General features: G+C 42.1%; 1 protein-coding gene across 1 annotated transcript in view; it reads left to right on the top strand.

Moving 5' to 3' along the window:
* Positions 1-235: 235 nt before the first annotated feature.
* arhgef25a (Rho guanine nucleotide exchange factor (GEF) 25a) overlaps positions 236-27500 on the top strand; it is a gene marked incomplete at its 5' end in the record, with an annotated part of 43525 nt that continues 16260 nt past the window's right edge. The window contains 2 exons of the mRNA XM_079225766.1: positions 236-331; positions 1287-1425. Of these exons, the coding sequence (XP_079081892.1) occupies positions 236-331; positions 1287-1425 (235 nt within the window). The remainder of the gene's footprint in view (positions 332-1286; positions 1426-27500) is intronic.

Genomic DNA, 27500 nt, shown 5'->3' on the forward strand with positions numbered 1-27500 from the left:
GGAGACAAGCCGCCCTCTTCCAGGATCAATTATTCATATACATGAGGTTTCCTGTGTATCAGGCTATAACAAGGCGGGCTGCGGTGGCTTGGCTCCAAATTGTGGCACAGTGTGCCGTGAGTCAAGAGCAAAAGGAGCAGAAACAAGAGAGATACCGAAGAGAGGACCCAGAGAGCCAAAGGGTCACACAGCAGGGAATAATTTGAGGAAAGTTTTTGTTTGCCGTTTTGGGAGAATGAAGGCTCTCCAGAAGAATCAGGGACGCACTGACCAGATGTTGGGAGCCATGGCTGATATGCTTACTTCTGTGGCCATGCCCAATCAACAGTGGGTGAGTTGTGGATCCCACTGTGTGTTTACTGGCTGTTTATATAAAAGCATAATGCCACAAAGTCAAACAGAAGGCACACATGGAGGTATTTGTCCAGCTTATCTCTGTCCAATATTATTACATACCAAGTTTATGTTGTGTCATCTCTATAATTTGGTCATAAATCTAAATTGTCAAGACGGACACGCAGAGAGAAAAGAGAGAGAGAGAGGGATGAAAGGATTGCTTGTCTCTGTTCAGTGCTTAGGAGGAATCGTGGATGTTTCAGAGGAACAGGAAGCAGAGTAGTGGTGAGTAAACCATCTGACCATAAACAAACTCATGCAGGTCTAGTGCCTTATTGCAACCAAGCATTTTTGTATTATATAGGGTAGAGGAAACTGTGGCAGCAGAATACATTTTCATTCTAAAACATAAATATAATTACTATTATCATCCTCCTCAAATGCAGTTCTACGAAACCAATATCGAGTCTTGATTAAACTGCAGCATGTAGGTTTTGACACATCTGGAAATTCAATGATACTAAAATATCTAAATGGGGTTCTTTTTGAAACTCTGCTTTCTCTTTGAAATATGTAGGTCTTGATAAATAATCTCCTCCCTAGCAGAGATTGATAAAAAACATAACAATGATTATAATCTCCCTCCATCCCTGCAGAGGACTGATAACTGCCTCTATTAGCCTCTGCTTCGGTGTTGCTGAGTTTTTAAATAGATTGAAACTGCTGTCTGACAAGCTCTGTGGCAGAAGTTGGACCTCAACAATTTCTATTGCATTCTTGCTCAGTGTGTAATGGAGAAAGGGATGAAAAGGATGCAGGGAATAGTGGAAAAACACAGCCACTGGTATAATGTTTTGTGGTTATGTGACCATAAGTACTCTCTGTACAATCTTACCATCACTTCCTCCTTGAGAAGGCTTCACCGCTGACAAAGGCATCTCTGTGTGTAGCTCTCAGAGGGGGTTGAGGCGGACCTCCCATCAAGCGCGGAGGAGAAGGGGCCTGTGCAGGGCCAGTGGGAGCCAGAGGGGCTGGAGTGGGAGCAGCAGGCCACTGCTACAGAAAACCCAGAGCAGAGAGAACGAACAGGTAAGACCTGAATGGCTGCACTGAGCGTGACAGATCGGTTTGTGACCTCAAACCCACAATGCTAGTCCAAACATTGGCCCTAACCAAACCAGGCAGCTTAGAGACTCGCCGAAACACAAACTTCTAGACTTTGATTATTTGTGTGAAACACCTCCGATTTCTGTGCAGTGACGTCTGAAGCAGCCTGCTCAGCCACTTAATCACTCGCATGAAAAGTCCTTGCTGCAGTCTGTGTTGGTGTTGATATACATGCAGTGCTGATTTCTTGAGAAATAAACAACCTTGAATCTGTAACTATGTACGTTCCACGTGAGCTGCTTCAGTTTCAGCACAGCCTGCTTTTGCATGTTAAAAGTATGCGAATTCAGGATAAAAACAGGCCTGAGTCCCATCAGCCAAATCTGATGGTGGTCATTAGGCAGTAATAACTACAGGGAAAGTATCAGATGGGAGTCACTTAAGTGTTGGTAGTTTACTCTTATTAAACTCCACCCTCTGTATCCTCTATTAGCACTGATGACACTAAATTGCTTTGCTGTAATGTGCCATACATAAGTACATTTGAGAGAGAAAGAGTTATTGTGTGTATACACATGCAACACTTTCCAGATGGGGCACACAAACATGTTCAGCTGAACTCTTTTACCCATCCTGCCCCAGCACTGCTGGTTGTACTGGGTTTTGCTGGGAAAGGGTTGCGTACATCGCTATTTTTCTTGTGTGGAATGGAACAAAAGGATCTTTGTAGCTGGATCTGGGTTTGGGTTGGAGGGAGTGTGTGTGTATATATTGGGGGTTCGGTGGCGTGTACCATATGGCTGGACCACAAACTGTGCAGTACATGGCGTACAGAGCTGTCACGATGGTTATCTGTCATGGTCTTACTCAGATGGGTTGTGCTGTTGAGGTTATGCCAAATATTATTTTAGTGCACAGCTCAGTGCTCAGAAAAGCCGAAAAGTAAAAAAAAAAAAGCATTATTCAGGGTCATGTGGAAAGATGATGAACGAAGGGAGATTGTTTATTCCAATCCCAGAAAAACTCCTTTGCTCAATTGTTTTTTGCATAGGCCAATTTCCTCCGGATGGGAAATTGGATGGAAAATCAATTAAACATAAAGCAGAAAAACATCAACAAGATACAGACGTTGTCGTAGGACAGAATAGTGCTGGACTAGTATTTTAATTCATTGGCTGTCCGATTTATAGTACCATGACCAAAGTCCCATAATGAAATATAATGGAACTAGATTTCATTGTTTAAAAGAACAGATTTCATTTTAAGTTTTTGAAAATAACATATTTACAAATGAGTTTTTCAAACATTCTTTGTAAATATCATAATGTATCAATATGAATCACTGATAGTAATGGCAATTTTATATTGCAATATATTATATACCCGATACGCTATTTACAATCAACATTTGAATGTGGCAATAAGCAGACATGGCAACCTACAACATTTAAACATTGAGATGGACATTTTTATCTAAATTCCCTTTTTTTACTGAACAAATTTCCTTTTACACTTTCCATTTAAACAGATAGTTTTATTATTATTTATTGGATTAAGATAATAGTTATTAAAGTCTGTCTTAAACATGGAGAACATGTGATTACATTTAGCTGTGGTTTGACCGACAGAGGCCATGGTGTTGTTTCCATCCCTAAGAGGAGAGGCCCCTTTTCTTTAAAGACGTTCTTCATGGGGCTATAAGGGCCATCTGTTATATGTTAGACACAACATGCCTGCTAGTGGCTTCCTAAGAATCACAGGAGAGTGCCAACCTCCACGAATTCAGACCCCTTTTCCCCATTTCTCAATGACTTTTCTTTTATTCCCTCCTCTCGGCAATGCATTACTTTTACAGTTTGACCTTTTATTTTCCCCTGATAATCTTTATGTTTCCCTCTCTTCTTTCCTTTGATCTCCAATCCCTCTATCTTCTTTTATTTTTCTTTGAAGCAATGTATTTAGCTGTGGTATTTTAAAGCTGGCTTCCCCTCCGAGTACACAGAGCTGCTGATCATATTTCTCTCAAATCTGTCTCTTGGCTCGTCAAACTCCCAGCAGCCATATAGTTCATACTCTCACTCTAAGACCCAGACAATGCGTCTACAGTGACTGTTTCGTAACACCCATCAGTGATGGATGGCTATGTTTGTCCAAACTCTTTTACGATGTTGTCTTTTTTCAAGGTAAAATTCATGAAGCCACATCAACAGGAAACTGCTCTGAAACAGTAAGAATAACAGTGTAGTATCTGACCCATAACTGCATGCACAGACGGGTCATGTGTTGAGACACATACACTATGCACATCTCTATTTCACAAAATTAGCATGCAATACATCATTATTAGTGCCTCAGTTTTCACAATCAATGCACACAATTAGAGTTTTTTACTATTACAATTACATTTCTTTCGACAAATAAAATCCTGAATTGTGAAATGTATTTAAAATACTAGAAAGCAAAACATGAATTTTTTTAAGTGTATTTATCTGGATAAAAGTTTTTTTTTGTCTCCTGATTAAAAGCAATACCCATGGAAACATGGTTATGGTTATGAGCACCTCACTGGAGTGCAAATTAAATTTCATCATTCACCATATTCATGAGTAGATGTCAGTTAAACTATGTAGAAGATGCATGCCCTTGTCCATATCGGGTTTAGTGAGAGGCTGGGAGAGTGTGCCATCCATGGAGGAGTGCTGCTGCCAGAAGACCCTGGGACTGAATGTTGTGTGTGGCCTTAAATGGGCAGAGATCAACCTGAAGTTGCATCATATTGTGTTGCAAAGGTAAAAAACTATAGACATTATTACCTCACACCGATGGATGATGTAATTGTGTTTATTTACGTGATTATAATATCTTGCATGTCTTCTATTGTAATGCAAAATAGATGCACTCGGTTGGAGGATTTCATACACTCTGAATCACAAAATATAATTAGTCCTACCTGCATTAATAGCGAATTTTTTCCATGTGTATAATGGCCTATACATTGTTAGACATGACCATGTTGTCATATGTATTTGAAAAGCTCTCAGAGTACTTTGTATTCCCTTGTGATGCTAAGATAGTTTGATATGTCTGTTTTGCAGTGTACCCCTGATGTTGTTGTGAACATTGGACAGAGAATAGTCCTGATTCTGCTATCTAATAATAATAATACATTTTCTAATACAAAATTCTCAAAGACCCTTTACAAACATTAAAATCATCATAAAAGAGAAACACTAAACACATAGAACACACAGTAGTCACATGATACGCTGCTGTGCTCCTATCTGCACCTTTGACCTTAAGAGCTGACCGTTTCTGAAAATTGTTCTTGTGAAATAATAACCATTTACCTCACGTATATGTGAACTTCTTACCACATGGATTCAATTTGACTTGGCAATGATGATCAATTTCCTACGCTTTCTGTTGAGTTGCAACAACTGACTTTTTGGTCACTTGGCAGGTGAAACAGCTGCTTATTTACACATCCAGCAGTTACAGAGCAACATTATCAATCATTTGGAGTCGTGTTTATGAACAATTAGCAGATTTGAGAACAATATTCAGCTCTGTTCCTGGTCTCTACCAACTCCTGAGGGTAACATCTGGTGCTTCAGTCTCTAACTCTGTCTGTCTGCTGAGCAGGTGCTGAGCAGGTTGCTGAATACAGCTGCCTGTTGTGCCCTAAAATGACACTTTGAGACTGGTCTTGACAGACTGGACAGTTAAACAATAAGCTGTAAAGCTGAGAGGAACTGCAGGTTTGGGTGATAATTACCTGCAGCTTCATCACTACAAACAATCGCTTTCACATTGATGCAACTTTAAAGGGTTAAGGACCACAGGTTTATTATCATAAGCAAAACATGTGAGTGGCCTGCCCTCTGTGATATGACAACAACGGAAATATGTGAATCCTGTCTTTTCACATGAATAATTGGTTTAAATTAATTGAATGTGTGTATTTTGTGTGGTTAAATTGTACACGTTTATGTTCTGTTTCGAAGTGGGTCAGGCAGGGCTAGCTGGAAGGCAGGACACCTCACAGGACACTGCTCTGCAGCACAGCTGGCATTTAGACTACAGACTGACTAGTGAGGAAAGAGGTATAAACACAGTGTTTTGTGCATTATACGTGCCACATACCTTCACAATAAAAATCAGGAATGCTGATTTGCAATTTATTCTGTTTTTATGGATTTGCAGCATTCAGAAACACTATCTCCAATTCTCCTTTTCCAACAGAAGTTCTCTTTCCCTTGACAGAAAAAAAACTCTGCTCTCTCTAAGTATTAATCAAAGATACAGCTGCAGTGTCTCTCCATGTGTGGTCCCTGGGTTTGTTTAATTACCATTTTCTCCTTTGGGTGATGTTTTAGCTCAGGCCTACGCCTTGAGCACAGTGAGCAGCAGTCCCAGAGTCTCAGTGCTAGCATTGCTGCTTCTAGAGCAAGGTTCACAGAGATAAAGAGAGGGAGGGAGGCTGGGGGTCAGGTAGAGAAGGAGAACTCTGACAAGTTTCAGATAAGTTTACCATCACTGTGGTTTGCAGGAAAAAGAGGAGATGGATGAGGAAAGGAGAAGTTTGTGTGAATGTACAAAGTGTGTCTCTGTGTGTGTGCCTGTAATTGTGGGTGGTACATGAGTATGATGAATATTTTGAGAAACAAGTCTCCACGGGTGGGTTACCTTTTCTTTGTGTAGTGCAGAGCTCCTGCTCGCTGCATGGTGAGGTACTGAGTGGTACTAATGGTGAAGTGCACACACACAAATGCATACACAAACACAGAGCAACCCACTTGTCAGTCTCCCTGGTGTTTGCCAGCAGTGTTGTTTAGTCTAATTGGATAAAAACAGCAGCTCTCTGCAGCCCAGCAGCCCAGAGCAGCAGCATAGAAGAGAACAGGACAGTTGCAGCACTCTGTGACTTCTGCTCCAGGATGGGTCCTCGGCCAAAAGGCAAAAACCTCCCCCTCACACCGACTTGTCCAGAATGCCAGTTTGCCTTAATTGGCGCTCAGCTGAGAGACGACAGGAGAAAGAAAAAGAGAGGGGAACTAAGGGAGGAAAAAGCGAGTGAGAGGGAGGAAGGAAAATCTAAGTGAAGCATATTTTGGCAGGATTTCAGCTGGCTGATGGGGTGAGGAGAGGCTAATGTCAGAGGGGGGTTAGGGGAAGTGGGGGGTTTCACTGCGAAAAAGCTGAACTGAGACTTGCTGTAGCTATTACGACGCATGCTTATGTAATATCAATTTGTTGTATTTGCCTGTTCTTCTGCAGTTTAAGAGTGTGTGCATTAATAGTGCACATTATGAATGAGTTTGCTGTCCAGGATGTATTGGGTTTGCAATATCTGTATTCCAGAAATGTCACGACAAAAGAACTCTGAATGAATTGTGTTCATTTACATGAGCTAAATAGCTGATTCATAAATTGTAATCAAGATTCCTCTCTGAACACCCTTCCTATGTCTCCTGTGGAAAGACGATACATTCTCCCTGTTTGGCTCGCTTGGCTCAGACAAAAACACATCCATCTACCAGCGAGCTTATCTTAAGCAAGCCTTTAAATCCAGTCCGATGGGAGCATACATGTATGGATTTTATTCATCCACTATTACTGTAGCAGTCCGGGTCTTTCTCTCCCTGTCGGCACAAGCATAAGTGTGCGGATGAATCATCTTTAGTGCGTCTCGTGTGGGAGATGGAGATGGAGAGGGAGAGAGAGAGAGGGCGAGTGAGAGGGCGAGTGAGAGAAGGAAGGAAGGAGTGAGGGAGCAAAGATAAAAGGAGAGAGATGAATGGGTGTTAATGCACGCCTCACCTCACATCTCCTGCTCCTCTCTGCAAACCAGGGGAGGAAATTTGTTTCCATATTTTTGATAACATTCAGGGCTTTGTACGTGTCTCCTGGGCCAATTTGGGTGTTCACTTATTCAAAGGTTTGATTTCAGACTGAGAAAGGGCTACTGTATGAGTTGAACAGGAGGGCTGATACACAGAAATAAGATTCTCAGTCACAATCAACATTAAATACAACAACTACATGTAGCATCTTGCCATTCTCTTTATTGTAAGAATGCCAATATGTTTATCTGTGGAATATTTTATATTTCAAACATTTGTGTTTAATCTATGAAAGTAGAATAAAACAAAAATGTTCAAGTTTGTGGTGCTTTGAAGAGGCACTGCCTAGTCAGTGAACCAACCAATCAACCTTATGCAACAAGTACAAATGCCCCCTACTGGGTACCTTGTAGAAACACACTCTGGCATCCTTCAACTTAAGAGCGCATAAAAAGGTTTCCCTGCATTCATTTCTTGGATTATGAATGCTTCCACAGAGCAGTGTATTCTTCATTATCTCTCCGCTGGGTATTAATAGTCGGTGTTTGTGTAAAGCGCAGCATTCACTCAATTTGTAATGCTTTGCCGTCGGATTCTTGTCTTTTAAAACCATCTGTTCTGCTGTCAAATCCATTGTCTCTCGACCCTTTTTGAATTGTGCTCCTATGCCTAGACAGAGTTTGGCAGCCATATTGGCATCCGACAAGCGGAGACATTCAGCAGTGCTGTTCAATATTCCTCTGGTGAATTGCCCCTTCAATCACAGTTGCTTAAAGCATCCATTATAAGCAAAAGAAAGGGAGAGATGGACGGAGGCCGGGCGGAGGAAGCAGGGGCTTGTGATCTATCTATATCTCTGCAGAGTGCGAGTGTTGCATGTGAAAACCCAGTGTGCTGTCTGAGCCTTAGAATATATCACTGTCGGGCTTCTCTCACTGAAAAACGTCTTTCTTTTCTTTTTCTTAGTGGCTTTAGTCAGCCCTGTGTACTTGTGAGTGATGGTGAGAGAGTAAAGTAAAATGCAACTGTGTGTGTGTGTGTGTACTTTACTTGTGTGGGTACTGGGTGAGGCAGACAGCCTTCTCTGTTTACTCTCAGTCTCCTGTAGATGACAGAAACATCCTGACAGCAATCTGCCACCACCCTGTCACTATGGAGATGGATAATGGAGAGACAGCACTGCCTACTGTTGAGGTTCTTGACAGTGCACCTTTGGGATGTGAGTGCTTGTGCATATGCGTGCATGTTGGTTAAGCGCCAGCTGATACTCAGCCTTCTCTTGTTTCCGTCGATGCCACCAAAGAGGAACCTGAGTGGGTGCTCGTCTTTGTTGCAATAACCAGGTGGTGATTTCCACACAGTCTGATTGTAGCTTGTGTTAAGGAAGCATGGTGTGATGGGTGCTGCAAAAGTGAGATGAGATCACAAACGGAGTCATAAACTCAGCAGCTTCAGGCCTAAGAAATCATGTGTCTTTCTCAGAAAATAATTGGTTGGGTCTTGGAATATGCAGTAGTTCATAGTTGTATCATCACCAAACTTGTTCATCTTCCTGCCGGTCAGTCATATCTCGAGTTGTGTCCTATACTGACATGTAGACTCATCTGTAAGAGAGGCTGATATGTCATCATGTACTGTTGATTGAGATTAAAGTGCACATTTAAATGGTATGTTGCTATGTTAGCAAATACACAACCTCAGCAGCTTCCAGCATCAACATAATCATGACCTAGATGATGAAAAGCTTTATGAAGAAGACAGATTGTGTGTGTGTGTGTGTGTGTGTGTGTGTGTGTGTGTGTGTGTGTGTGTGTGTGTGTGTGTGTGTGTGTGTGTGTGTGTGTGTGTGTGGGCACGAATACAGTCCTGTGTTTTCACCTTGCCTTACACAACTGCTCCATAAGATATGCACATTCATGTCACTGTGTCTGTCAATCTGAGACACACATACACACAGATGTGTGTTGTGTCAGACTAGAGCTGCACAATTCATTGAATATTAATCATGAACACGATGTTGGCTTCCCACAATTAAATAAACATGATCGACTGTGATAATCACGTTTAAAAAAACCTGCTGCACTCAGAAAACTATGCTGCATATCAAATCAAGCACTTCCTAAATTCACAGCCAGCCACCAGGGGATGATCAACATGTTTTGGTTTCCTTTTGGGGAGCTGTCATGCTGCTGCCACTCACAATACAGCGGTATCCCATAAACCACTTTCAGAAATGTTGCGGCTGCAGTCCGGAGTAGAAGAGTAATATACTGTAGTTTCCTTTAACGGCAGTTGGATTCACGTTCATTTCACATGACATTCCACCTTGTTGGGGCTTCCTTCAAGTAATGAACAACATGTGTATCCGGTAAGTCAGTGCATGGACCAATCACTGTCCTGTGAATAGCTATAGGGGTCTATGGGTGTAGCTGAGGTGTGTGCCCAAAGAGGTAACTCGTTCTGAACAACAAACCTCCTGTAGAGGTTAGCGTAGATGCTGCGTCAGTTATATCAGAACTGCAGAATATTTCAGCAAAGAAACGACAGTAATGGCTTTTCTTGATGGGGAAATATGTCTTTGCTCTTCTCCCAACTGGCTTTTGTCAAAGTTTGATTGATGGATGGTTCATCCAATCACCTGATAAGTATTTTTTTTAAAGTGCCTGCCCATTCCAAACAGTTTACAATGACTACTTTGCAGCAGGTTAGGAATGAAGCATAGCACAATGTGAAAAGGAAAGCAAAGCTATCTTTTAATTTTGGGTAAACAGTTTTTAATTTACTAACAAGGACCAAGCTAAGAACAATATGTATTTCAAATGGTTTATTGCAAGATGGAATGAGAGAGAAATTAGATCTAGGAAGTGGAAAGGGGTTGAGGGATGTAGCGATGGGGGTCGAGGCATGAAGGGTATGGGATGGAAGGGTGTAGGGAAGAAGAAACGAGGAGGGTAGCGGGGGTGGTGTAAAGAAGGTTTGAGGTGGGGGGAGAGGGACCACTAGTGTCCAGTCGCTGGTGGGAACGGTGGGAGTGAAGACTCTTGAGTGGAGGCTGTGTCTTCAGAAGCTCTGGTTGTGCAGAGACAGCTTCATGAATGTCATTCAGATTGGAACGGATGTAGGAGAGGTACGCAGGGGAAGTCCACCGGCCAAGTATCTTAATGATGTGGTCTAGGATTCCTTGACTTGAAGCAGTGGAGGTGGCGCCGATGCAGAATGATTGGCCCAAATGAAACTTGGGAGTATTCTGGATCTGGCTAAAATATGGTGTGGCCCTTTGCCCGTCTCTGTGACGAACAGGGGATCTTGCGGAGAAGTTTGTCTGGCTGATCTCGAGCTTAAGTAGTTGAGGATGGGTTCGTACGGAAGAGGTAGATTGGCTGAGGGAAACATCTTGGTGTTTGAGGTGGTGTTGAGAGCGTGGATGGAGATGTCGGACATGATGACGTTTCGGATGGCGGTCGGAGTTCGAGGCAGTTAATTCTTAGCAGCGCAGGAAGCTGAAGAAAGCCAGCAAGAACATGGACTGTCTGGATGTCTGTGAAAGATTGAAGCGGATTGTATGGCTGCAGCGGTTGAGGAGGTCCGGTGTGAGGGGCAGTTCTGCTTTACGGAGCCCTTTGAGTAGTACTGCGATGTGTGAGTGGGTCAAGGCTGGACGAACAGGAGCCTCTAAGGACAGTTTCAAGAGAAAGTGAATTATGTTTATGTAGACCCGTATGGTGGGAGAATTGATCTGAAGGAGTACGATCTTCTCTGAGTAGATAGCGATGGTCTTTTTTTGGACCATTCAGGCCTCCAAAGAATGTTTGCTATAACTATGGGATACATTTCAGGAAGATCATGGAAGGAGTGAAGGATGCGAGTTTGTCGGATCTTCAGGAGCTACGCGTTGCCCTTCGAGTGTGGCTTTAAAACTCTGAACTCTTCTTTCCACTACCACAAATCCTTGACGATAGCATTCCCCATCAAGTCCCTTTTGACCTCTGGATCATCTGCAGAAATCAAATCAAGATAAGAGCCACATCCAGTTTAGACCATTCCTCGTTTGACACTATAGAATAACTCAGGTCCATTTATCCATCTCCTGCCTTTCAGGATATCATGTTGGTTCATCTGCCAGATTCTCCATATAATCCACATATCTTCACCAATCCACATCTGCTGCTTCCCTGATGACAGAGGTTCTGTTGGCCAGAAAAGTGTGGAGAGACGGATTTCTTAAGCATACGGTGCAACTCCTTCCAACGCATTTTATCCACTCGAACAGCAAGAACTGCCACTGTGAGTTCCAGTCGAGGAATTGTAGTCTGCTTTAGTGAAGCAACTCTGGCCGTTCCCAAGAGAAATGCAGCTTGTACTTTATGGTCTTTTTCTAATCTCACGTAAAACCTGTGTCCAACTTGACTGGCATTGGAAAAGTAGTGAAATGGTGCTGTCACAGGATCTCCAAAGTCTCTGGGTTTTAATACACCCTATATGATCCATGAAGTTAACATTCATTGATTGTTGATCACACTTATAGAGATGGCTTACTGGGAAATATATGTCACCTTCAACCCAACATGGCCTCTCCTCTGTAAATAGCATTATGTATCATGACAGAGTTACTATTTCCAGGAGAGCTAGATTTACACTCGAGAGTGAGGCATTTCATTTGGTCTTGGAGTTGGATAGTTTGGGACAGCGGATACGCAGGAAACAAGGAAAAAACAGCTGAGAAAGAGAAACAGCAGACAGTAAGAGAGAAAATAAGGGGAGTGGGAACCTTATCCTGGAATAGCAGCAACTAGAGCTGCAGACTCCACCCTTCTCACCCCTCCCCTTACACACTCTCTCTCTCTCCCTCGCTATCTCTCTCTCTCTCCCTCTCTCTCTCTCTCTCCCTCTCTGAAGCAGTCTCCCAGTCTGTCATTTGCCCAGGCAGTTCATAGAGGCGAGAGCTCAGCTCCAAAAAGAAAACAGGGAAAAAGAGAGACCAAGGGAAGGGAAGCACATCCAATATAACGATAAGCTTGCTGGAACGTTTCCTTGGCTGTTTATCACTATCTGAAAAACCTGTGAGTGTGGATTTCTCTTTGGCTGCTGCTTTTGTGGACTCTTTCTCTTCTTCTCGGTTTGGATGTGGACTTTAAGTCTGTCTGCTCTCAACTGAGGAGGACGATCGACTGATAACTTTGGGGATTTACACTTTGAGGAGTAAACCTCTACTCGTGAGGGGGGAAAGAAAGAGTGTCGGGCCATGCCCACCTCTGCCTATGGTTCAACAGCATGAAAGGGGGCCATTACCATCGCCACCACCGAGGCTGTGGCTGCCAACACTTGTTCCGTAAAGTCCTGGTCAAGTGTGGCTGCTGCTATGCCCGAGTCAGAGGTAAGTGTCACAAATTAATATCGGTCTAAGTTTCTTTGCCCTTTTAAATTGATGTTGTACTTTAAAAATGTGTTTGTGAGTCTGTTTTTGGGAGTTTGTTGGTGTTTTTGTTGATCATACTGAACTGAAGAAACTCCTGCACTTAATACATTCACTCGCTGCTCTTTTTCTCCACATTTTTCTTACATGTCCACCCACTTCTCCCTTATCGCTCCCTCCATTCCTGCGAGCGTATGCTAATGATTTAAGTGTAAGCTTCAATCCTCTTGCATGCTCTCTCCGCCTCCAGCTAAAGCAACAAATGTGGGTCACATACACACATCAGGGTAGGCAAAAAAATAAAGTCCATCCTGCAGATGACTACAGTGAGGATAACGAAAGAGGACATGCATCATACATTATTCCATTAAAAATAGAGAGCAAGAGAGCAAGAGAGGGAGTGTGTGTGTGTGTGTGTGTGTGATTTGGAAAGTGACCATGCTCATTATGATGTGTCAGTCAGGTATGTGCAGCACATGGGTGGATGAAAGCCACAGGAGGGCTGAGCTCTACCCCAAACAGTGAGAGCTAAAAAGAACAGCAGTGATCTCCACTCTCTATCTATATCTCTATCTTATCTGTCATATGTATCAGCAGCAGGTGGCATTATATGTGCTTATAACATGGCTGGAGTTCATACAAAACTCAAGACCCATTGTAACATCTATCTGAGAGCATGGGAAACATTTTAATCAAATATTCTGTTTTGCACACACACAAACACACAAACACACACACGCACACACACACACACACACACACACACACACACACACACACACACACACACACACACACACACACACACACACAACCTCTTGCCACAGTGGCTTGGAAGCAAAGTTAAAACAACAACAGTGGCCAATAGCACAATATGAGTTTATTTTGCGGTACCACGCTGTGTTTGTTACGTTTTTACAAGCCTACATCAAAGGGATAAACGGTAGACCCACCCGCGGAGGCCCTGCACATGGGTTGGGGGTCTTTTCATATTATTGGCCAGCGTTGTTGGATGCATACCTCAGATTCCTTCAGTGTAATCTCTTATGTAATGGATATTCTCCCTTTCCATAGCCTGTAGCTCCCCACTGCACCTCTACCATGTTCTCATAGTAAATATGCACGCTTAGATCATGATGTCTAGACATGTGGGGGATTGGAAGAATGAAACATTTCAGGCTATTAAAGGAAATCTCAATACATTTAAAGTAAGAACATAATTCCAACAATCCAGTAGTCTTTGGTTTTAATGTGTAAAGATGAGAATTTTTACAGTTAGTAGCAGAAAACCTCTTGATCTCCTTTTACAATCTGAGCAGGATAAATATGAGAGCTCTGCCCCCTCTGGAGAAACCACATTATAAAACTACAGTAGTCTATAAGACTACTCTTAACTATTTATGTGAAGCTGTGTGCTCTATAAAACCTCCTCATAGAGCATGTAAAGTACATTTCTATGTTCCTAACACTGGTTTGGTCACTAGGAGCTGGAAAGCAGTTTCTATAATTAACAGTGTTGGGGGGAGGGGTACTTTTTATAGTACTTTCTCCTTTATGATCTGATCTCTTCTCTGACTTTTTATTTGACTTTTCAAACTCATTTACTGTGTAAAACTTAACTGACATCTAGGACCCTGCATTTTCTGTTGTGGTGTTTCCAGGAAAAACACTGAACAATGCAGGTTTGACCCCACTAGCCAAGGTCCTTGGCACTGGCAGTCCTAAAACAATGTTCTGCAGCTCAAGCATGCCAGCGTATTAAATAAAGACTATGTTTGACTGTAGGGCAGTTATTTATTTTAAATAACACACTAGCTGAATGCTTTTTCAGCTCAGATAATCCGTGTGTCAAAATACACTGAGGTACTCAGTGTATTTTGTGCTTGTTGAGGGCTGCCAGATTTTTATTGTGACAACAACAAAGACTTTCTCCTCTATAGTCGTTTGCATATCAGTGACTACTCCGCTGACGCAAGAGGAAATGATAGTTTACGACATGATTCATTCCTACTTAGGCATAATAACACCTGCTTGTACACTGCATGATGACACAGTTCTGTATGCCATTTTGCCACACCATATGTGCATCTGGCATGCGCCTCCATTCACAAGCACACTCGGATCAACACACATGAAACTATCACCGAATAAATGACTAATCTTGAAATGATTTTAGCAGCTGTCACTCAGATTGAATAACTTCCCCATAATGACCATCGCTTCTTGCAAATTCACTTGAATGCAGAAAAGGAACTGCAGTGCGTCAGAAAAACAGGCAAGTCAATGGCTTTCTGTGGCCTTATAAAGACTACCCTGCCAACATCTTTTTTTCTCTTCCCAATCAATGTGTAATGAAACAGTCAGAACAATATAGAGTCCTTAGCTAGGGATTTGTTGTTGCAATGTGTGTGTTGCAGGTTTATTACAGTCCTGACAAGTGCCAGAAGGCATTAAAAACAGTCAGAGGAAATATGACCATACATACACATGAGAGCAGGGGAGAAGGGGAGGGGTGGGGTTATTGATCTAAGCAGTACTCAACATGATAGAGAAGCCCAGAAAGATGTATGTATCATTTTAACCCTGATGTTAGCGCTGCTCTGCAAGGCACATTAGTGATTGGCTGCCAGAGGGCCATTAGTGAGGCCTGCTTCCCAGCAAATACTGTTGACAAACCAGTTAAAAATAGATGGTGTGTCTTCAGTCAATCCATTGGCCAGGGAAATCAAAAAATACAACCTGTTGATTCAGATCTGTGTTGCACTTTGAGAAATGTGTGAGGAAAAGATGGAATAAAGCAAGTAATATCTAATATCTGGAATATGATAATACATCAAGGCATTTCATTTACTTTTTGAGGATCAAATGAAGGATGGAATTCACATTAAAAGCATGCACAAACTCCCATTGATGCTGACTGTTTTTCTTACACATACATACATACATGGTAATGTTGAACATGATACACCACTGCAGTCTAAGCCAACTCTAACATTTCTACATCACATCTTTACTGCAGCACAGCCTCCCACACACCTAATGGTATTTGGGATGCACCCTTCTGACACCGACAGAGGAAACAAATGTAAGTTAGATGACGCTTAAGCAGATTCTTCAGAATACATTAGGAAATATATATTTAGGACGTGTTAAAATAAGCATAAATGTGGTCTAAAAAATCATGGAAAATATATTTATATTGTATCTCATTTTTAAGCAGCTTATAAGAACAATATACAACTGAATTAGACAATACATTTCTGAAATTAATTTTTAATTGGTTTGGCATTCATTTGCAAAAGGTTGCATTTGAAAGACATGAAGGAGTTTGAATGAGAAAAACCTGAACAGATTGGAAATACGCTGGAATTGAAAATGAGTTACAAAAATGGATTGTCAAAACACAAAGATACACTTTTTATGTAATTTTAAGTATTTCTGGTTTTCTAGGGAATATTAATCAAGGAAAAATAAAAACTCCAGCTAGTTTGGAGTTGTTAAACTGGTTATTAACTGGTTACCAACAGTAACGGGCATATCCACACCCCTTTTCACTCCTTACTTTCTCACATATACAGATCTCTCCAGTTATTTAGTGATGTGTTTTTTTTCTCAACATGTCTCTGACCGGCTGTATTCTCCCCAGGATGCAGCTTCACCTCTGTCTGGGAGTTTAGGTCAAACTTGATGTGGCTGCAGCTGTAACAGTGGCATACCAACTAAAGAAATTATTCTATTTATGGACCTAAACAATCCATCTCTCCATCCATAACTATCTCTGTCTCCTTACTCATACCACTTTTTTTCTGTGTATTGTTCTCTTATGTTCCTGTTCAGAAGGAAAAGGCTACGTGCTGCGTTGCATGTGCATTGTGCATTTATATGTGTTCCCTGTACATCTGTGAGTGTGTTTATTTGTGAATGTTTGGGGCTGGTGTTGACTCAAGCATGCAATGAGTTAGGACGAGGATCCCCCCAGCGGCGCGCGCGCGCGCACACACACACACACACATACATGTACTGTATATTTACTTGGTTGAATGGCAGAGACTGAGAGAACAGTGGAATACATGGAAAAATGCAAACAAATAAAATAATTGGACATTAAATGGAACCGTTTTCCCCATTACACGTGTGCGTCCACTTCATAGACACACAAATGCAGACAGAAATACACGTATAGTCATTGTCTTAAGTCAAAGTAACACAAATCTTCAATATAATCCTTTAGACCTGTGATGAATATTACATTGCGAATTTGCTATCTTAAATTACAGCTATAACTAACAAGTATACTTTTATCATCGGTTCTGCCACCTATTTCTTCGATTAATCAAGTAAACATTTGCCTGTGTTAAACTGCATAACTTTTGAAGTGTTCCTGGTTTTGAACACCCCTTGTACTTTTCAGCCACTTGATAATCTTCAGCTTCAACACCGGCTCATTTGCTGCAGTTTCCAGGCAATACAAATAAATAAAGAATTAGATCAGAAAATGTTTTGTCCCCTCGCCTCCTTCACATACCCGAGTGGGTGATGGTGTTACATCCCTTGGAAGATGTAGGGCTCTTGCTCAGATGCAGGAATTTGATCCCCAGGTTTCCCTGAGACCCCTGAGACCCATGGATAATTTTGATAACAAGTCGAGTGTGCTCTTGACAGAAAGCAGCCCTGTTGGCAAACGCGAGGGAAAATTGCCGTGACAGAACCGGCGTGTCTTTTTATGTCTCAGTTGGAGAACCATCTTTGTCATCAGCTTATAAGGCAGACTTCAGACATTATGGAAAAAGCAACACAAATAGCTGAAATTGAAGGTATGCTGCTGGCCTGCTGTGGCCCAGCCTTGTGTTCGTCCGTCTGAGATATTTTTAAACTTTGCCCTCCAGCCCACCCTCGTCATCCCTTCTTGCCCTCCCACCCAACCCCCGGTCTCCTCTCTGCTGTGCAACTGATCTCCTCCATATTTTCTCTCTCTCTCTCTCTCTCTCTCTCTCTCTCTCTCTCTCTCCCAGAGAGTGCTCCCAGTCCCAGAAATTACATGGTCTTCATTTTTGGTCGAATGTTGCACGATTTGCTGGCTTGGAATGTGAACACCAAGTAAAGCATTAGGATCATTCTCATTGCTCTCATTCTCCTCCTCTTCCCTTCCCTCTCTCCCCTAGCTCTGTCTCTCTCTTTCTGACTGGTCGGCGCCGCCAGTCAGCCTCTTATCTCTTATTAATTGTGTCTTCTCCCCTTTTCATTTCACTGTCTCCTTTTGTCACATTTCATTCTCTTTTTTTCTTTTCGCTCAAGTAAACGGCCTTGCCCTGGCATATTTCCAGGACTCCCGTGCCCCTCTCCTCTTTTTCCCACTTTCTATCCCTCTCTTTTTTCCCCCTCTTCCTCTGGGCTCTGTTTGTAAACGTGCAGAGGAGAAGAATGAGGGAACAAATTATGAAAAGCAGGAGTGCATTCCATACCTTGTTTAGAAAGAATTCTCCTACAGCGCAGAGGGGGAGAGCCGCTTCCCCCCGCTTACAGGCCATATGGCTCTTTATATGTCTGCAGTCTTCAGGGGTGTCGTGACATTTGTTCGTATACTATTAAAACTGTTATCACTGTTGCTTTTCTCACTCCCTCTTATGTTCGTTCAAAGTTAACAACTGTGCTTTTATGAAGTGAAATTGAGTACAGTGGGGAAAATACTAGTCCACTTTCTGCTCTGAACATCTTTTCATCCAGCATGCTTACTGTAAATCTTAGCGACAGGTTTACCAAAACGATTGCCTCAGTGACCCTCGGGCTGTAGAGAAGCACTCTGATTCTGGCTGCTTTCCTCTGCAGTCCTCCCCAGAGAATATTTGATAGAGGCCTCGCTGAGAAAACCTTCCTAAGCAGAGCACAAGCTGAAGCAAACATTGGAAAGTTACAATATTGAAAGCGACGTGGAGTTGTATTGAATAAGAGGGCTTGAGCTTTGACTACAATTTAGAGGAGCTGAGGATGCTGATTTTAGATGATGTACTGATCCATCCGGAGAACAACGGTTAGTTGTCTCTTATTGGGTCCCTGGTTCTTAATCAAATTGACGTTATGTTCAAGACAATTACGGTTGTGTTCTGACCTGAATTCTCCTGTGTATTTCTCTGTGAACAGAGGCTAGTTGTACAAGTTCATCAGTTGCTCAAAAGTGTCTCTCTGCTCAAATCCCTGTTTTTTTTCAACAGGCACGCGTTCGGGTGATTTTCACCCAACGTTAGTGATAGAGGGTGAAAACATTTCGGGTGGACATTACCACTGCAGGGAGACTTTTTCTTCACAGGACAAGGCGCACATGTCCCAGTAACGGGGGATCAAAGAACAAGTTCATAGTTCTAATATTTATAGTTTAAATCAGGTTTTATTGACGATTCCCTAATTTTTCACACAATTTTGAGCCTTTTTCCAGGGTCCCCCCATGATACCTGTTTTTTTCATTTTATGAGAAGTTCAAATTAAAATAAGTACTTCAATTTGCCTTGTATTGTTGTATTTTAATATATTTTGATGAGAAGTATATTTTATCAGATACATTATTTTGGGTAAAATATACCTTAGTTAGTGATGTTAGTGATGGTGTTACTATTTTTAACGTTAGTGTTCTAGGGTTAAGCACATCTTAGTAGTAATTCTTGGTAAATCAAGACTAAAATGTAGCGCATAACTTCTTCGCTCGGTTCACTCAGGCAACCCGTGTCTCGTGGAAGAATATCCAAAGTACAAGACGTTTTTAAATGGGGAATTGAGTGATTAAAGAAAGCAAAGGATGAAAGAAAACATTTCCCGGCAGTCTTAGGAAGTCAGATCAGTTGTTGTTTGCTGACGAGGTAGTGGAGCAGGCAGAAACAAGAGGAGAGGTCTACCAGTCTTTTGTCAGCACACACCACTGGTTGCCAGTTGTCAGCAGGAACCATTGATTGTTACCACAGACTCGTCACTCTAGTTCAGAGATAGCCAGCAGCCAGTCTATTGCTTCTTGTACTGAGGTTTTGGTCGTGGTGGCCTCGTGGTTAAGCCAAAAGTCTGTGAAAGAAAGTGTTGCATGCCGAAACCCCCTCTCATTCCTCATGCTTCCTGTCAGCATCTTCACCATAAACTATCTGATGAAGGCCAACCCCGTCCTGCAACTTCTTCCTGAATTGATTTTGTGTATTCATAAGTCACCCTCTTAATGCACATATGAAAGCTCTTTATCCAAATGCAGATCTGAAATAGACAAAAGCTGACAGTTGGTGCAGATGGTTTTCTTCAATTTGGAATGAGCTTTTCAAAACCATCCTTTGTGTGCACAGCATTGTTTTACAAATAAGCCATGAAAACATTTAACGGTGTGTTACTATATAAATATTGATGCAAATCTATTGCTAATTATATTGTGTATGTGTTTGCCACAGACGGGCATGTGTATGTGCCCAAATATGTAGGTTGAGTTCATAGTGGCCAATCTTTTGTGCGGCTGTCTCCCTTCTGGGTTTTGTTGCTATGGTAATGAGAGTGGGGAGAGGTCTAGCGCCATGGAAAGGAAGGAGAGTGTGTGTCTGGAAAGCCCATCAAGTCTGACTGAGAATAACTGTACCCGCACGTCTACGGCCACAGTGTGCAAAATCAGCATTAGAGCAACACTTTTGGTTTCATGCATCCATAATTATAATAAGCCCTTCTGCACAATGAGTACTTTTACTTTTGGTACTTTAAAAGGTTCTCTAAACTAGTGTTTGACACTTTAAAAAAATAATTAACTGTTGCGACCCAATTCATAATAAACTTTATCTCTGTGAAGAGCAGAATTTGTCCATAAATTAACATTCCTGATAATTTTACAGCCATTTCTGAACAATATGAACATGCAGGCGCCTTTGTGTGGTTTGAAGGTGTATTGCAGATATAATAGCTGAATAAAATAAGAAATGTATTCGGACAATAAAATCAGCAAAACTCACCTGTGGGTCCTGACCCAATCTTTGGGAATGACTGCTCTATACAACATTCACGGCATTAATATAGCATCAACAACTATGTGTTATGTAAAGAGACAGTAGAGTAATGTCTGAGCAGAGAATGAAGGTGCTCTGTAATAATCAGAGCGTAGAGGCCACACATGCTTTTAGTGCATGTGAGCGTGCCCCACTGGTTGCTCTCATAATGTCCTTGTGGGTCCACAAAGGGTGAGCAGATCGATTAAATTCATAACGCAAAGAATAGAGTTAAACAATCTACTCCTTAGATACAAAGCCCTTCTCAACCTCGCCCCTTCACACCTTTCTGACCTCCTGCACCGACACGCTCCCACCCGCAACCTCAGATCCGCCGATGTCAACCTCCTTACCCCCCTTACTCTGTTCAAGCATCGGACCTGGGGAGACACATACTTCTCCATTGCTGCCACCTCCCTCTGGAACTCTCTCCTCAGCACCTCAGACATTCTGCGTCACTCACCAATTTCAAAACTTAAAGCTCATCTATTTACATTTTTTACTTTTCTTGGGGGGGTTCTTACTGTTATAAATACATCTCGGCCTTGTTGATATTGCTTTTATCGTTTCTTTTTTTACCATGTAAAGTGTCTTTGAATACCTTTTAAAGCACTGTACAAATACATGTATTATTATTAAATATATTGATGCAACAGTTACCTACGTTGAAGATGATTCTAACGTCAATAGGATCAATACAATAAACCTTTTGCAGATTTCATTTGCAATAATAATAAAAAACATTTTTTATTTACCTTGAAAAGCTGTCCTGTGTTTCAACATGCACGTGGTTAGACAATTAACAGTGGGAAGCAACATGAAAGTATAGACCTAAGCTGCTTATAATTATATCAGTATCTATTGACATTATGGCCCTGTATTACCTGGTATTGGATTTAAATCTTGCGCTATCATTGCACATTGCATTATGGGAAATGTAGAATCAGGTGTTCTTAGTCCTTGATCCGTACGAGAGAATAAAAGTATTTGCTGGTTTGATTTGGACAATTCTTTATAGTTTCAATAATGAACTGGATGAATCATGATTTGCGTCCATTTTCTCCTGTTGTGTTTTGAGGGTGAAATGGACTACACTGAAACCTTTCTTAGAGTTTACATTAAGAGAAATAAAGGCAGACGGTGCAAGGAACTTGGCAAGTCTCTCTGAATGGTTCTGGAGGAATGTCTGGAGCTTTCAGGCCAAATAACCACAAACATGGTTTCAGACTGCCACACAGGAAAAACAAGGGTCTGCGGTGTTACTGCCACTGCTGATGCACCCTTTTTTGTAAAAAGCATGCATGTAGGTGCTGGGGGATTGACTGAAACCTTGGTTGAGATGGAAGCAGCAGCTGTGATGTGTTCAGAAGTGTCTGAATCACTCTTGTTCCATACAATGTTCCACAGACAATAGGATTAATGCCAGCATCATTCTATTCACTCTATGGCTATGATGCTTAACGCTAATGAAAAACACGCAACAGAAGATCTTGTTTGCGTTTCACTGTGTCTGCTGCGCATATTCTTCTGCTCCTGGAATCACAGCAGTGTGTGTCTGCATAAACTAGGTCAGTAGGAGGACAGGAAATCTCTGTTCACTCTGTTCGTCTGTTTGACTGCAATGTGTCTCTCCTTGCACACACACACACACACACACACACACACACACACACACACACACACACACACACACACAATAATGACAATGGTTGCACTTCTGCATGCATGTCCATGTTCCTTGATTGCTTATATGCTCTAAAAGTATCGGCGACGTGTGCCCTAATCGCTCTCTTTAGTGTCTCACTCAAGGTTTTAGCTTATATCTGGCATATGTGCTTAAGCTTCATTTGCTACTTGCCTAAATCATGAATAATCCCTGCTCTCCCCATCAACCCATCTCAGCCTCTCCCTTTTTCTGCTGCTCATTTATATAAATACACATTAATATTTACTGGAAAGATCTATCAGTCTGATAATTTCAGAGGATTTCTAATGTTGAAGGTTTAGTAGCTAAAGTCGTATATATCGTTCGTAATCACCACTAGAGAAGATAAAAGCGATTTTCTAAGTACCGTCTTCTCTGCCAGGTGGTTTTGCATTTCAAGCTTGTGCTGGTCTCAGCAGCTTTGGGGCAGAGCAGGGCCTTGCATCAGAGGAGGGAGCTGTGTGTCCTGGGATGTGGGATCAGGACACACAGCGGAAAAAAAACCCTGCATTGCAGAGAGAGGAAGAGCGGGTTAGAGTGCAGAAGAGGTGGTGGAATAAAAGGGGAAGAAGGGAAGAGGGAGGACAGTATAAAGAGAGAACAGCCAAGTGCCAGGATTTATTAATCAGAAGCAGTACAAACAAAATACACATGAAACAGACTGTAGCCAACAGAATGAAGTATAATGAGAAAATTAAAGGGACGAAGATAGGAGGCAAGATGTCAGGAGTTTCAAAAAGGTCAAAAAATTCTCTTTTCATTGCAAAAATCCCTGCTGACAAGTATACAATGAGATTTTAAATGCTGCTTTGTTGTTTCTGCAAAAGTTCATCAGAGGACAGTTAAGGGGTTTCCGGTCATGCCCCTGGTACTAAGTGCCTCATTGTCTCACAGGTCTATCAGTCTGCACATCTGAGTGCCTGGGTGCAGCCCAGGTCTTGCTAGTTGATGGGAAGAGTGTCCATTTCCTCTGAGTAGGTGAAATGTAATATACAAGCAGAGCCTGGCCTGAAGTGCATAAGGTGGAGAAGGCAATGAACGAGTGAAAGAGAATAAAGAAGATAAGCATGGTGTTCTGTATAGTTGTTGATGACTCAGGCGGTGTTTGGTGCTTGCGTGTTGACCGTTGCACTCTCATAACCTGTGTGATCTTTGAGGTGCTGGCATTGATTGGCAGCAGAGCTGGACATTTAACATGTTTGACACAGTGGTGACCAGCACTGCCTCTGATTTGCTTTGTTTTGTTTACTGTGACAGACAGATGCCACTTGAAGCTCATATCACAAGTGACTTCAGTCACACGTCTGGACAGCTACCCTGGAGAAAAAGTGCATGTGCCATTGTTGTGCAAGTGTGTGGGCACCTGCATGTCTGTCTGTATTGGTGGAGTCCAGTGATGTCTAAATTGCCCATAGAGTCCCAAGAGGCTGTAGGATTGACGGAGAGCTCCAGAGTGGAGCAGCTGTGAACAAGTTTGCTCCATTACAGCCAACGCTTTTAGCCTGATTTGTTGGCTCAGCAGCACTCACTTATCAACGGATCAATAAAGGGAAGTTGGACCAAACTTCTTCAGGGGGACCAACACTTAAAGCACATCCATCCACATAAACACTGACAGACCAGATAATCACTGGATAATTCAATTCAGCTACAATTATATTAAACATTTTGCTGAGCAGCCATGGTTCACTGTAAACCACATGAAAAAGACAAATAAACTTCAAGAGTTTCAACAATCATTAAAATTCATCTGCAACTATTTTGATAAGCAATTACATGTTTTATTCAATGCTGGGCTTTCACCAGCCGCCCACTCACTGTCTGAAAGGCAAATATGCAAAATATTTGATGGTTCCCGCTCCTCAAATGTGACCATTGATGCTTTCCCATGTCAGTAAATTTAATATTTTTCGGGGTTTCAGACTGTGGTTGGATAGAACAAGACATTTCGGGGCAATTTTCTAAAGTTTTTCTAAACTTATCACTTAATCAAGACAACAATCAGCAGATTAATTAAATCTGAAAATAGTCATTTGTGAAAGCCCCAAATTGATTAGACCAGACATGATGTTAAAAGCTTGATTTAGTGCAAGAAAAAGTGGTTATGGATAAATGAAGCATAGACTGCCTAAATTAGACTCTTTAAAGTCGTCCTCTCAGGCGATGATTTCTGTCAAACTTCACTATTGTGAGTGAACAGCATCAAAAGAAAATCTGGAGCTACTTTGCAGCAGAAACCCACTCGGCTCTAAAGTTACATACAGCAACTTTTTGGGCGAGCCTCCCACCCGGGCTCCGCTCAGCCTTTCAGTCAGTGAGTGGGCGTCTGGTGAAAGCCAGCATTACCTGGTCATCACAGATCAACTTGATGCAGCCATGCTGTCCTGTGCCTTCAACTTTCAATTACCATAAGCACATAAACAATAGTCAAGTTGCATTAACAGACTCAGCGTGGGTAATCTTTTCTTAGCAGCGCCATGGAGATGAATGTCACTAGGCACTATCAGCATCCAGCAAGACAGAGGGAGAATGGAAAGGACTTTGTTTAAATCTTTTTTTGTTTTAGTGTTTCGCATTGTCCTCGATGTAGGTGTACAATGGCATCAACACCTCTCATCTTGCAATGTGTAGGGAGAGCGCAGGCATGTTGCTCTGTGGGGAAGCTCATCGTCTCCCTTTGCGTTTTACAGTTTCCTTGCTGTTACTGTGAAAATAAAAAGCTGTTAATGATGTCCCTGTAGTGGCCGACGGTTTTATAACAGTACAGATATTAACACCGAAACCAACCCATATGCACGATCAGTCGGGGAACTGCAGAGTTTCCATGGTGACGGATGCAGCTGTAATAGTCTTCATTAAAAAAAGGATAAATTATGTACACTGCATGTTGTAAATCTGTACATTTGACAGAACCACTGTGTCATTCTGACGTCAAATCGCAAATCATGGAGCTGCTCTGCTATCTCCACTCACTTTGAATTACTTCCAGGCACAGAGAGGGTCTCAGTCTCTCTTCTCCCATTGTGTTCTTGTTGTGAAGCTATCTCAGCAGATGTCTGGAGTTGGTTAGAGTCGGTGTTACTGCGGCTGCGTGTCTGCACCGTGACCTCTAAACCCTGCCTGACTGAAGCTGAGCAGGGAACAACACAGGAAAACACAAACCTCTAGGCCTGGTCTGTGTTAGAGGTCAGAGCAGCTGAGGGGTTATCACATGAATCAGTGTAATTTTAACATCCTCTCTGTTCCCTTAAACTGGTATCCTCAGAGATGGTACATGCTTTGCCTCTGGCTTTTACACACAAATACAATAGCTTTCTAATGTTTTTTTGATATCCTATTGTCTTCTACAGCTAAGACACTTCACAACAGGTAGAGGCTTGAACTCAGACTGCTGATCTGTATTATGTTGTCTTACTGTCGACGGACCCATCCAGAGTTTCTGTCTATTCCCTGCAGGGTTCAGTCGTCTCCTTTCTTTGTACCCCTCTCTGCTTCCTTCCCTCTTCCCTCTGTTCAATCCTCCATTCTGCCTGGCTCAGATCCCCGTTTACTCCCTCCAGCCTTTCATGTGGATGGGGCTGGGTAAAGATGGGGAAATTGGCCACCCTGGGATCTCACACACACACACACACACACACACACACACACACACACACACACACACACACACACACACACACACACACACACACACACACACACACACACACACACACGCGCACACACGCATGCACGATGCCTGTCAAATGTGTGTAGGGAGGAAGATTACAGAGGAAATGCTGTCTTCTGTGGTGAAAATACACATACAGACACATTTTTAAACAAAATCGCTGGATCCATAAAGTGAGTTGTTTTGCTCAAACATTTTGACTGAGGTTTGTGCACTGGAGAATTTGGGGACAATTTTTACACAGCTCATTTTCAATGATCAGTACAGTGTCTACTATCGCATTTCGAGGGAAAGAAATAATGAATACGGCGCGGAAAAGCTCAAGCTTTAAGTTTGAAAACTGAGGGCCATTGTGAATTAATTTTGGTTTTGCCTTTGAAGATGATACACTCACAAAATGGGCCATGCTGTGTCAATGTTGCTCCTGCAGTCTGGGTCTGAGTCTTACCGCTAAGTTCTCACATAACGCACACTAAAATGTGGTCAGTGTTGTCTTTTTATGAACAAATGCATGACAAATTCACAAACTCTATACAAGCTTTTGGAAAAGTGCATTTTCTTGAAAACTAAAAAAACTTTGTTTTTAGCTTTGTCACATTAAGCTGACAATTGGCGGGAAATAGCAGCTGGATTTGAACAATATTAAGCCTTGGCAGGAGAGAGTGTTTCTCCAACTGTAGAAGAGTGGTGATTGAGGATCAGAGGTCAGGTCTAGGGCAAGAAGATAAATGGGGAGGCATGACTGAACTGCTTTTGCACACAGCAGATAAAACATTCAAGACACACAGCTTGAAGGAAGAGTTACCTCAGGACTGAGGAAGGGCTCTAGGGTCGGGTGGATGAGGCAGGATGGGAAAAAAACAAACTGTTCCAAGCAAGGATCTTCCCTTCTACAAAGGCTTTAAGTGGATGTCCGGTCCCAGCTCGCCCCCCGAGCTCACTTCCCATGTCCTCCTGACATCCCTGTGCAGCAGCCGGTCTGCAACCGGTCTGTGGAGTATTTTCACATCCACCATTCTGACCTCATCTGTCTTCCTCAGAGTGTGTGCTGCTCATGTGATTGGATGCACAGCTCAAACATACAAAAACATGTTTTGCGTGACATAAACATAATACCGCATCTTTTATGTTGCAGCTTACAGTTGCACAGCTGTGTTTGAAGAGGAAGTCTATTTATATATCCACCCTTTGTTTAATGTCTCCCTTCTTCTCTCCTGTGTTGTCACCTCTCACTGAGCAGCGCAGCTGCTTTCATTTATTAGTCAGTCAAGAGTTATATTGCCTTCAACTAAATGCTTTTTTGGCACATATATTAATTGATTAATTGGCTGTGGTCTAAACGAAGAGTCAGAATGTACTTTACCCTTTGACCCATTAACTCTTATTTATATATATGAATATATATACACACTCACCTAAAGGATTATTAGGA

The sequence above is a fragment of the Taurulus bubalis genome, assembly GCF_910589615.1.
Source record: "Taurulus bubalis genome assembly, chromosome: 11".
Lineage (NCBI taxonomy): Eukaryota > Metazoa > Chordata > Actinopteri > Perciformes > Cottidae > Taurulus > Taurulus bubalis.